The 12998-nt window shown below is 42.0% G+C and overlaps 1 protein-coding gene across 1 annotated transcript in view; it reads right to left on the bottom strand.

Moving 5' to 3' along the window:
* CUBN (cubilin) overlaps positions 1–12782 on the bottom strand; it is a 144382-nt gene extending 131600 nt beyond the window's left edge. Inside the window, exons 1-11 of the mRNA XM_071429898.1 lie at positions 12586–12782; positions 11687–11834; positions 11278–11370; positions 10252–10290; positions 9383–9484; positions 8383–8486; positions 4711–4837; positions 3085–3253; positions 2211–2342; positions 926–1021; positions 272–393 (exon numbers count right to left, since the gene is read on the bottom strand). Of these exons, the coding sequence (XP_071285999.1) occupies positions 272–393; positions 926–1021; positions 2211–2342; positions 3085–3253; positions 4711–4837; positions 8383–8486; positions 9383–9484; positions 10252–10290; positions 11278–11370; positions 11687–11834; positions 12586–12782 (1329 nt within the window). The remainder of the gene's footprint in view (positions 1–271; positions 394–925; positions 1022–2210; positions 2343–3084; positions 3254–4710; positions 4838–8382; positions 8487–9382; positions 9485–10251; positions 10291–11277; positions 11371–11686; positions 11835–12585) is intronic.
* Positions 12783–12998: the final 216 nt, after the last annotated feature.

The raw sequence follows: 12998 nt of genomic DNA, 5'->3' as shown, positions 1-12998 counted from the left end.
AGCATTCCATTGGTTAGTGTGGGCTACCAAACACAATTTCTCAGGCCATTAGTGCCAAGATTGCTACCTCTACTTCACACACAAGGAAATGGCTTGTGTTCCCTGAAACTGACTTTGCTTTCCTCAGGTGTATCCTTTGGCCTTGCAGTCCCCAGTGACTTTGCCTCATTCCCAGCAGTATGTGTGCACTCAGCCTTCAGCCTCAGCCAGGCTCCCTGGCTTGTTCTAACTGCACAGTGCTGTCACTGCGTGTGAGGAGCCCAGCACTTACCAGGCACTGCCCATTGGCACAAGGGTTTTGCAGCTGACAGATGTCACTGAGAGGAGAGCACCCATTCGGCCCATATCCACTTCCAGTGAACCCAGATGTGCAGGAACAAAATGCCATGGGCCCTTGGGAGATAAGACATAGAATGTAATACCAATGTCTGTAAATGTCCTTGACATTTTGAAGGAGAATCTTAATATTATTCTAAATTGATCTTTTGACATTTTCCCTGGTCAGTGCCCAGTTTGAACATGGAAATTGTTTTTAGTGTTGTCTTGCTATGGGTACCTGAGAGCCCAAGGTCACCCTCATGGGAAGTGGTGGGGTAGTTGTAGGGTATTTGTGGGAAGGGGAATATTAAAAGCAGCTATATAATTGGAAAAATGCATCAAAGAGAAATTGTAAACATCTCTACAGTTTTAGCATAAAGTCTTCTTTTTGGTGGAGCCTAAATCTACTTCTGTCAGTGTTTGTGAAAAAGTCTGCTGGCTTTAGCTAACTTGCCTGTAAAATCATTCACATGAGGCAAAGCCGACTGTGGCAAAGGGGCTGCAATCTAGATATGTTTCTATAAAGTGGATTTATCCTAACCAGGTCCTCCATGAGATATTATATTCACGCTGATATTACCTCACAGTCTTTAAGAAAACATCATACCTGGAGCTGAGGTACAAGTAGCCAAAGGATGGCACCCTCCATTATTTATTGAGCAGATATCAACCTGGGTACATGTTTGTCCATCTCCCTCATAACCTGTTCAGAGGTAAATCTCAGTTAGTCTGTAGCAAACCATTTTCTTTGAGAATTGACAGTAAAATAATCAACTGGTGAGCAAAATACTAATTCATGGTGTAAAATCATAGTCTTCTGCAGTTAAGAAGAAAGAATTGAGATAGCTGCTGAAGTAAAACCTGCATATTTATTGTGCCTCCTTCATTGCAGGCAGGGATGGATTCTGATTGTAAATAAATCCTTCCACAGTTGCAGAAAAAAAAGATATATTAGTGTATTTTAAATGTAGGTAAAGTCAGTGAGGCCATAGAAGCCTGTGTCTCTCAGCTACCATGTGTTGCCCTCCCTACACATCTGCACCCAGTCAGCCCTAACCACATCCAGACTTTTTCCTCCTGCACACCAGAACAGCACTTGAATCTCAAACACAACACCCAGATCCTCTCAGGACGTTCAGGAGGACCAAAGCCCTGCAGCACAGCTCCTTATGGCCAGAGCTGACATCACCAAAACTTGTCTGAGGCCACATTTCCAGCATGGTGATATCCCTTCAGCACTCAGTAACTGGGAGTCTTCCCTACCTGCCATTTAAATAGCAATCAAAAAGTCACTTAGAAAGACTTTTTCCTGCTATATTTCTAGTGTTGATCCCATACATTTCAGAAAGCATTTTAAATCATAAAGCATAGATTATAAAGACTTAAGTTGCAACTTCCACTGCTTGAGCTGTACTGCAGTGGAAACGCTGCCTCCTCAGACAGCATTCAGAGCGTGACAATTATCAAGGCTTTTTTTACTGCAGACAATACAGTCTGTGATTTATGGTACACAGGATACTCCTTCAATTAATACAGACAATGACATTACTACCATAATTATGCAATCCTTGTTTCCCATTAATGATCTTGTAAAGGAGGTACTTCACCAAATCAAGGCCATAATACTGAAAACAGCTACCTAGTACAAGAGAAACCCATTTCAGAGGATCCTCTGTAGAGGCATACTCTATACAAAGTTCCTTAATAGCTCAACTATTTGAAGCAATTTGAATATATTTGGACTCTGCATCCTGTATTACAGTATTGTGTATGCGATATTTCTATAAAACCAATTTTCAGCTTCTTAAATCTACACCAAAACAGGCTTGTATGTGTTGAATCTTCATCTTTTAAGCCCTTCCATAGTATTATCAGCAAGAAACCCATTTTACCTGGAGGACAGAGCCCACAGCGGAATGATCCAACTGTGTTGATGCATTGGACCATAGGTACAGTTGAGCAGCCTCCATTATTACTTGCACATTCATCAATGTCTTGGCAAGTGTAGCCATTTCCTTGCCAGCCTAAAAAGCAGCACAGAAAAGACATCAGAAAGAAAATGCCTGGCCTTTTTGGTTTCCTCTTTCACCAAATCTTTTCATAGAATACAACTGAATTGCACTTCATTAGCACAAGGGTAGACCTGTCTCTCTCATAACTGATTAAAATTCATACCAGAGTGAAAATTAGGTTTCAAACACAACAGAGTGGAGATGAGTACAAGAATGTTTTATTTTAACTGTATTCTGGATATTTCAGATTCAAACACAGATTCAAACTGCACTTTTACCTAAAGAGGGTGCAGTTCCGGTGAGGTGCATGTACATACATTTTGCAGGAAAGCTTTACTGCAACTTCACTTAAATACTTTAAAAACTTTTCCTATAGACACCACCTGCCCAGCTCAGGAAGAGTAATCATAGGTTATATGGTCTGAGGGAACAATCAGATTTTTATATTGCCTTAGGGCAGGAAACATACAGACATAAAAGTACTGCAGACAAATTATGTGAAGGTGACAGGACGTGATGGACATGAAGGTACCTGTGGACATGAGACCTATTTAGATGCTCAGTTTAGGATGAGATAAATCATGCATTAGACTCCACTGCCTGTGTTACCTATATAAAACACAACTTGCATTTATTCCCTAGAACACAGACCAAAGCATTTCATAGAGTTGCATCCTCTGTCTGTGCTTATGATACACGGGCAGTAGCACCTCTGCCACCCCATCCAACTTGAGAGCATGGAAGGACGAGATACCTGTGGGGCAGGGACCACATCTGTAGGAGCCTGGAGTGTTGTAGCACTGCACAGGTGGATCCTGTGAACACGGAGGATTGGGGAGGTTGCACTCATTTATATCAGCGCTGCAGGCAGGGCTGCCAGGAGGGGACATCCAGCCAGCATCACAGATACAGTGGTACTTGGGCTGCCACAGAAAACACCACAGTGCATGTTTAAGGCATTTGCAGTAGTCAAGAAAAAGGCAAGAGGAGTTAATTTCATAAAATGACTTTCAAACTATAACAAGAAAGCTTTCAGAGCATTACATGGCTTGTACGTTTTGTTTTGTAAGTTGCTTCAGTAGTTTTCCCAGTCTATTTCTTCCTCTGAATTTGCTTTTTCAGATTATGGAAGCAACTCAGGCTCATTCATTATGTTCATAAAAGACATCTGTAATTTACCCCAAAGCTCCCAGAGAAAAATAAGATTAATTATGAGCTCTACAAAACCATAATTAAAAGTCATCAACTTTCTTTTTAACCAGGGCAAAGAGATCATTGTAAGCAACCTGAAATCATCTTGGCTTTTCTTTTAATCAAATTATTCAGTAGTCTATGCAATGTGCAGCACTGACATTAAAATGCAAATACATGATTTCTGTTAGGAAAACAGTTTTCTCTCTAGTAAACTTTACTAATGGTCAGATTTCAGCATTTATCTAGCTTTGGTCCAATTAAAGTTAATGGGAGCTTTATTGTTGATTGTCACAGGAACAGACACTGTTAAGCCAACACTGAACCCTTTTGAAAAGCTTTCTCAACAAAAAATGGGCAGAAAATAAGTGATGAATTTTGAAACTTCTAAAAATTAAGCAAAGAAATAGTTTATAGCAAAGCTAAAAAAAAAAAGTGCTGTGACTGGAATGGTGCATGGGCATATAGGAGTATTAAGGAGCACAAGCTTGGCTGGGTGGTTTTGGAGGGCTGCTCTGAGTGGAAAGAGCCAAATCTGGCATGGTCCATCTGTCCCTTTGGAGTGAACACCCTGTACCCAGATTCTCACCTAAATGGAATGAGCTGGCTTGCTCCAGAAGAGCACTCAAGTGTGTGCTAGCATCCATCCAGTGCAGATGCTTGGAAATATTGGGCCTGGAGTCAGACCCACATCCAGCTGACACTGAGGAGCACCAAGGATGAGCAGCAGCCACACAGTCACCATGCAGCCCTGGCAGCTTCCAGGCCCCTGGCACTAATGTGCTACAAATGTGCCACTTTTCCCAGGAAAAACAAGATTCATGGTATTTGTCCTTCTCAGTCATTTAAGCAGTAAAATACTGTAGCAACTTAGAACTCCCAAAATAATGAACAGTAAGAATATTGTATTTCAAATAAGACTTCAGCTTATAAAAAAAATATTCCTAACTTGCTATGGACGTATTAGTAGATCTAATACTGTGACAAGTACCTCTAACAAGACATCAGACATTTCTGATTCTTTCTGCCACCCTTGGTACAACAGAGAGGCTGTTATGTTGTACAGTGGCCTTTCTTGTTGTTTTCAGCAGCAGTCCATGCTATGCAGTTTTGTCAAACTCAGCAGAATTTGCTGCTTATTCATGCTGTGCTGTGTGCTGTGTGCTGAGGTTTATACATTCTTCCTTACCCTGCTGGGCTGATCCCTTTCTTCATCCACGCAGAGGCCATGCTCACAGAGGCTCTCAGATCCTTCCTGGCAGTCATCAAATTTCAAGTCACAGTGACGCCCATAGGTTTCTGGAGTACAGGAGCAGCTAATAGTGAAAGTGGAAAGAAAAATCAAAATTTTGTCTTTCTACCACTGTTAAAGATTGTTCATTTCCATTCTCCACTTTATGGGGTGTTCCTTACAAGATACATCTATTTACTTACTATGACAATCCTTAATAATCATGCAGAGAGGCAAATCACCCATTCAGCAGAGACTCAAGAACCATTTGAGACTTGTGTATATTCATGACGTCTGGCCCTATGGAAAAATCTACAGCCTTTTTTTACATTCATAAGCACAAATCCAGAAAAAAAGAAAAGTCTAACGTAAGACTTAAATAGAATATGAGCATGGAAACCCCACTTCACTCAAAGAGCACCTAAACTTCCTTTTTCAGTTATGACCATCATATGATGCCATGTGCAGAAATGCCATGACTGGTACTTTCACCCCCACACCGCAACAATGGGCAGCTGCTGTCTCAGCAGCACCTCAGCTTTTAGGGATGTAGTGGGCAAGAGGTGGCATTGGGGGTTGGTGGGGTGGGAAGAACAAAGCAGTGGGTTGAAAGAAGGCATTCTACTGGGAGGATCTGGTTTGAAAGCTGCCACATGCATCACATTGTTATTTATAGGGCAGAGCTTAGCTACAGCATTATACATATGTGCTGGAACTGAAACTGGGAACTTCTGAGCCATCAGATAATGTTTCCCTTTTCACTGGCTCTTTATTTCCACATAGACAAAATGTGAGGCTCTGAAATACAGCTGAAAGAGATATAAATTCACAGAAAACCTCCTCTCAGATCACTATCTTCTCAATAAAATGACAGTGAGACTCTTATTTGCATTCAAGTTATGTGCTGCAATGTCTGCGGCTTGCAGAGACATATGGCAGGTATGCACCCTTCTTGGATTGCTTTTCAGCTGCCTAAGGAAAAGTGCTCTGTAAAAGCATTTGTCTGGAACTGAAATCAGGGTATTCTAGTGCAGCTGACCTGGACCTTGAAGCAATTTATATAAAATAAGCTGCTGCTGTCCCTTCCACCGTGTCACATGCTCAGCTGAAATTGCAGTTTGATAAGTCAATTGCAGGTAACTATAGAGTGCACCCAGGACAAGCAACCCACATGAACTTAGGCTTCAAAACCCCACAACAGCTTAATGCTTAACTGCAGTCTGCAGTGCAAGACAGCATGTCCATTATTGTAAGAGACAGCAAGCAGAACAGCACCTTCCCATCAGTGCAGCAGCTCAGCATGGGCAAGCACAGAGGCAGCAGGTCAGGGAACCAGATGACTTTTATATGTCTAAAGCACATTCAGAGCTTCATGTTCAACTTCAAAGGACACAGAAGGCAATCCAACTGTCTCCAAAGGAGGAGAACAATGGCACTGTCTCCTGTCTACTCTGGCAAAGATTAATCTGCTACCCATCTGAAGTTTCTCAGAGAAGAGCTTCCAGAAGTAGGTCACACTCAAGGCACTTCAGCCAAATTGTGATGCACTGCTGCTTGGCACTGCTGTGGTTCCATCACATGAGCCATGGCATGTCGTGATGAGGCCTCTGTTATTTTGGTTGTGACACAGAAGTCTGATAGACTCGGGGACTTTCACAGCCTTTGATCCAACTGATCCAGTGTCCCCTTGAAATTTTGATTGAGGAAGGTGTTTCTGGATACCTGCCTTTTTCCCTCATATTTCAGCTTTCCTGAGTTACAGGAAAACCATGCAGATAAAGAAAATGAACAAGGGATGAAGACTGCATTATGCTCCATTTCATGGTACCTAATCCAGTACTTCCAATCACCTGGTATTATTTCTGCAGGCTATGGAAAGTCAGATATTACCCTTTTCTTTCTCTGCAGTCCACAATGGTGGACTATGCCAGAGCATTAGTAGGGTGACCTGGGCTGTTGAGTCCCAGAAATCTTAGCAGCAATGTCCTCCCAATTGCAGAAAAGAGATGTCATGCTCTGCCTGGGGATGGATTTAGCATTTGTGGAGCACTCAGAAGTAAGCCAATAAGGGACACTAAAGATAGTACAATGGACTTGGGAAGGGACTATGTAATAATCCTGAGTGTGTGATGTAAAAGCAGTAATATTAAGGTTTCAATGACTTATGAAGAGGTCTTAGTTCATTCCATGAAGCATTGATTCAGCAAGTACCAAGGAGGGCAAGCAGTACACCAAGGAAGAACCTGGGGAATCGTGACTGTATTAACACAATGACAACACTTGTGAGAACAGGAGAATTTAGTCACACACCTGTACTTCTCTGAGCACAATAGGAAACAAATAAAGGCAGATTGCTTTGTTGTTTTCTTGACAAATATCTGTTGCAGACAAGCTAGAAACATCCTTTAAAATAAAATTAAAGCTTACAGGAGGCATCACGCAGAAGTGACACCTCAGCAGACTGTGTGTTAATGTTCAAGCATGAGGAGCACTACAGGAGAACTTCCTTTGTTTGAGGTTCCTCCAAGAACTGACAAAGCACTCTAAGCCAGTGTTACATCAAGCAAATATTTGTGGGGGCTAGGATTTCTCTGCTGAAGCAGGAGACAGAATACTTTGCAGAAAGCTGAGGCGTGCTCTCCAGCGTGCGTGTTCCCATTGCACAGGGGAGCTTTGTATTATATGTGAGAGTTATTTATTTGGCAGATTATTTGACATTTTGGAGAATGAGACACAAAATGTTCAGGCTGGCTTGCCCTGTAAGCAAGAACATGTTTCCTAAGGAGCTGGGCACAGCCAGAGAAGAATATGCTCCAGAGGCCTCGTGTGTGGGGCCCAGCAGAGAGGCAGCCCAGGCACCCCCTTGGTTGCAGACAGCATTTCTCCTCCCTTTCTGCCTGGAAGCACTGTGCATTCCTTGCTCTGCTGCTGTCTCAGCAGTGCCTTTGTTTTTGGGGGGGATGAAGGCATTTCACAAAACTGTTTCTGATTTTCACAATATTCTGAGTAGGAAAGGACCCACAGGGGTCATCCAGTCCAAGCCTTAGTGAATGGGCTGCATGGGGATTGCACCCATTATCTTGATGTTATTAGCACCCTGCTCTGACCAAACGAGCGTGCTGGGAACACCAGTGATCAAGGGTGATCACCTCCTTCATCTCCCTTTGATCTCAAGGGGTGGGTGATAGCAGAGGGATGGTAACATGGCTGTACTCTGTGGGCATGTTGGTGAGTGCTGGTCACAGCCCAGCATGGGCCTCTCACAGCCCCAGCTGCACCCCATGGTGCAGGAAATTTCCATTAAAGCAGCTGCCCCTACAACAGGGGGCTGGGTCACTGGAGCCAGTCCTCAGTTTGCAGCCTTCCCCCCAGCGTGGCTGTGTGATGGATCTGGCTCCTGCTGCTCCTCTTGTGTCACAGCAGGCAATGGCTGGGGAGGCCTTTCTGTGTCTGCAGTGGGCTCAGTGAACAGTGCAGTAAGGATTTTATCTGTTCCCAGACTGCAAAGGATTATAGTGCACAGATATTAAACAGACTTAATTCTAGAACTTGTGCTGCAGACATGATATGGGGTACAAAAGCAGCAGAGTATTCTACACGGGATATTTGTGTCTAGTTTTGAGAAGTTACCTGTAGCTGCCTGGCGTGTTCACACAAGTGGCTCCATTCTGGCAGCCTAATGCTGTTCCAGCAAAAATCTGGCATTCATTAACATCCACTGCGCACAGGGGGCCCTAAGATGAAATGGAAAACCAGTTTATTTTCCAAATAACTGAGAAATGAAGCAAACCATGGACCCAATGTTTAATATAGTTTTCAAAGATATACAAACCATGGGCTGTTATCAACACGGATTCTCTTATGAAAACAATAACAAAAGTTTATTTTTCAGCTGTGTTTCTGTGACCCTTGCTATCAGTCAGATGGGGATAAAATATCTCAAATGTAGAAAGCATATGAACAGCACATTTTTGTCAACCCCTCACTTTCCAGCTAGAAAAAGACTCAGAAAATTTTCTTATAAACTGTTTCTATCAGGAAAGCCCATAAATTTTGACCCAAATCTTGCTGGGATAACTTTTAAGTTTAAATCCTTTGAGGAGACAATATAACATTCCCATCTCTGGTGCACATAATAGCACCATTAAAGTGCTATTTTAGACCATCCTAGTAAAGTCTCTGGATTTAAAAAATCCAGAATGGCACTGATTACTTACACCCCCAGTTTGTCTTACTTGTTTAAGACTGAATAACTACCCATCCCTTCCCCCAGCCTCTCTCTAGCCTTGTGTAAGGTCAACAGCAAGGCATGCAGTTCAGTTCAGTGCTCAGCAAAAACCAGACTAATTCTCTGCTGTGGGAACTGCCAAGAATCACTGACTTCATGGGCCACTGCCTGCATGTAACAGTGCAGGGTCTGGCCCTATGCTTTGGGCTTCTTTTGTTACACATATATGTTGATATTGTTGAGAAGCAAACAACCAATGAGTGACACTGCTGCTCTGCTTTCAGTGTTGCTCACTCTACCCTGAACAAACCGAAATGCTGTGCTGCATGGCAATCACCCTGAGCTAGATGCAGCCTTACAGATGAAATACACACTCTGTAGTTGAGGAGGGTAAAGACTCACCTGCCAGTTGCTGGGACAGAGGCAAAAGAAGCCATCCAGTGAGTTTACACAGGTCCCTGAGTTCTTACAGGGGTTACTGCTGCAGGCTCTCCTCTGGATGTCCTGAAATGCCAGAAAAGAGCAGAAAATGAGGTTTCTGCTTAGCTCGTGTTCCATTAGCATTTATTTTCAAGACAAACCTTCTTTTTTCTCTTCCCCCAAATTCTTTCTTTAACTGCCCTCCATTTTTTTTCAGCAAGGCTGATTTGTAAAAGTTTTGAGCTATTTCACTTATCCCTGTACAAAATAATGTTGCTGTGATTGCTCATGCACAGAATGGCCAAGCACTAGGATGAGAAAAGACCTGTAAAAATTAAATATTAATAGAGACTGTTCTTCAGCAGCAGACTGGGAGTCTAGATGGAAGGTTATCTTGTCTTTTTGATTCCATGGGTATCTAATCTGACAATTGCTTTTACTGGCACCTGACGGTGAGGCTTGTCACAAGCTCACTGGAGAAGCAGGCGACAGCTGAAACTTCGTTAGTTCCAGTACAATAAAAATCCAGTTTGAGTTTCTGGTCTTTATCTTGACAGACCAGTGAAGGGAAAGTTTACTTCTCCTTGGTATCAGCTTGTTGCTCTTGAATGTGCAAGTGTTTTTCCGTTAAGAAATGCAGTCTCCTACACAGTTTATATTTTGTAAGAAGGCATATCACCTCCTCCACAAATCTTGGTGCTTTTTTTTACCTTCTGTTACCAAAAAAAGTTTTCCTGAGGAATGCATGAGAAGAAAGAAATCATTTAGCTGTTTAATCATTGAAACCTCACTTTATTCACTTGGGGCTGAGATTTTCTTTCTGATCTCTAGTTTGCTTCCCATTTACTTACCTGCTGAAAGCTTTGAAGTTTGTTATCGAGACTCAGGATCTGCAAAAGAAATGTGAATTACATTGTGCTTAGTATGAGACTGACCACAGAGGTACTTGCTAGACACTGGTAAACTCACAAAATACTTTTCTCTGAAAAAAGATAATAACTGGTACGTGAAACCAGGTGACAGATCCAAATGAGGCCCCATTCTCTGAGATTTTGGTGGGTTTGGCTGTTCAGAAAATGACAGCTTAAATATGTCCCAGCTTGGATCCACAAGGCAAGACTCTGTCTTGCAAAGATGTATTCAGGTGCTGAAAATCAAGAATGTGAATATTTCTGTGGGAATGCTCTGGTCCTCACATGTGTGACAAGGACAGAGGTCTGGGACAGAGCACTGAAAGCCAGGAAAAGGTCTCCACATCTAAGTGTTTTGTAACCACAAACAGCAAACTGACACTGAATCAAAGAATGTGATGGATTCACATTAGCCCAATTTCCCTAGAGGAAGGTCTCTTACACTGTAAAAATATTTTCCTATAAGGAACTTGTGGAAACACTGTAACAAAAGACACTTAAATCAGGCAATCTTTTAAAATTTTTTTCATGGAAAAAAAGAATTCAGGATTAGGGAAATGACAAAACTATTGTGCTGGTCTTATCTTTCCACTGCAAACCCCTATAGCCCAATTTATCTATGGAATGGGATGTCTGTGTAGCAACTATGAAAACATATATGGTTAATTTCCGGAATTTATTCACAAATATTAGAGGACATAGTCAATACAGATGCTGACAATGAACAAAGAAGAATCACTGTAACTGGAAATTTTGGGGAGATTTACAGAAATATTTCAATTGTCTACATAGCTACTGAATAAGTATCTCAAAATTAAACACTCCAGGCTGATATTAAATAGGGACTCTGCTCCAGTTCCCTAAACTGGATGCAGAAATACTAAAACGAAACAGATTGTTTAATATTAGCGTGAGGAATGGAAACGTGGGAATGCTGGAGGAGTATAACATGAAGGTTTGGCTCACCTTGGAGGTCAGCAGAGTAATCTGTTGGGATACATTCTGCCAAGCACCACTGCCTTTTTTAAGTTCTTGAATCTCTGTGCTACTCTCTCTAACCTAAAGTTAAACAACAGAGATAATGTGAAACAAACTTTGACTTTTCAAAGCTTAGGAAAGTTTAGTCCTTGCATAACTCTACTATTATAAAGTCCACTTAAATACAGAGATCTCTTATACATACACAATTTAATCTTTTCATTATCTTTTGTGATGACATGATTACAAGTCTGCAATGGTTTACTTTCATATTAGACTGCTGATATAGATAATATAAAATAAAATACAGAACACATAAAACACTTGTGAAAACAATTTAACTATTAATATGTAGAACTGAAAATGAAAAAATATTAAGAGAAAATAACTATATCACCTGACTAAAAAGTTCTGTAAGGTCTTCTTCATTAATTTTTACTTTCCCCAGTGGTCCAGTTCTAAATTCAATATTTTTGCTGGAGCCAGCATAGAACACTAAATTACCCTGCTCGGAGGATAAACGAGGCCTGTTGTGTATTGGGAAAAAAAATAAAAATTAGTCACACATATCTGCCAAAGAGTAAGTAAAATAGAGCTGTAGTAAAGCCACTCTGCCCCCATTACCAGCACTTACAGACCACATCCCAACAAATGCATTTGCAAGCAATGGTACTTACTGCTCATCATAAGTGGCTCTTTTCTGCCTCTTGTTTTCATGGTGGTTTGGGTCACAGCTCAGTCCAGTAAGCAATAGCAGCACAACCACAAGCTGAGGAGCAGCAGGAGCCCAAGGCATTGCTCTCCTCCAGCCCTCCTGAGCTTGAAGTGAAACCTCAGTGCTAGACTGGGCTGTTGTGAGCCCAGGTGCCCTTTGCTCTCACACAGCTCCTGGTTCACAAGGTGCCCATTCTGCTGCCTTGTCTTGCAAGGGTGAACTTTATCTCAGACACCTTAATTAAAGATTGACAACATGCAAATCCCCTAGACATTAAATGCATGTTTCTCCTTTTGTCTTTTGGGTTCAGGAGCTTTGAGAGATCATTAAATGGAATCTGCCTGTATTTTATCACTATGTCTTTGCCCTTTGTACAGCTGAGCACCCCTGTGTCCCTGAGCACCTTGTAATCTGCAGAAAGTGCTCTCCCACGTGCTGCATCACAAGAGCGAAGGAAAGATTATTTGGCAGCACTAAAGGACCTAAATTGTTACCAAAAAAATCCCCTACCAAATGTAAAACCTATAGTGGCTGGCAAGGAATATTTGTATTGAAAGAGAAGCTTCCAGTCAGTAATTTACTGGGCAGATGACACAAACAAGTCAGCAGTACTGAGCAGCACGCCATGGATTACAACAGCAAAGTACAATTTTAACTGAATACGGCTGCTCTGACTCAAGGGTGACTCAGTCCCCAGATGCTGAGGCTCAGGCTGCTGCTGCTGAAAGCCATGAGAGATCCCGTGTCCCATCTCCCCTGTGCTTTTGCCAGTCTCCATACTTCCCTTACACAAGACTTTGCTGTGTTTTGTTCTTCCTGCTTAGAGGAGCTCTCTGTGTGTTTTCTTTCCTCATGCTAGGAGCTTCCTGACATCCAGGTCCACCACTATTGGTTTTGATTTTCGTTTTTGCTTAGTAGACATCTTATTCAGGTTGCTGACATTTCAAAACTCTACTAAGAAGAATAGCAAAAGTTGTAGCTGCTCTTGCTTGTA

This window comes from Agelaius tricolor, unplaced genomic scaffold, assembly GCF_023055355.1.
Source record: "Agelaius tricolor isolate 1412-34295 unplaced genomic scaffold, bAgeTri1.0.p SCAF_6, whole genome shotgun sequence".
Lineage (NCBI taxonomy): Eukaryota > Metazoa > Chordata > Aves > Passeriformes > Icteridae > Agelaius > Agelaius tricolor.
This window is presented reverse-complemented; position numbering and strand designations above follow the sequence as displayed.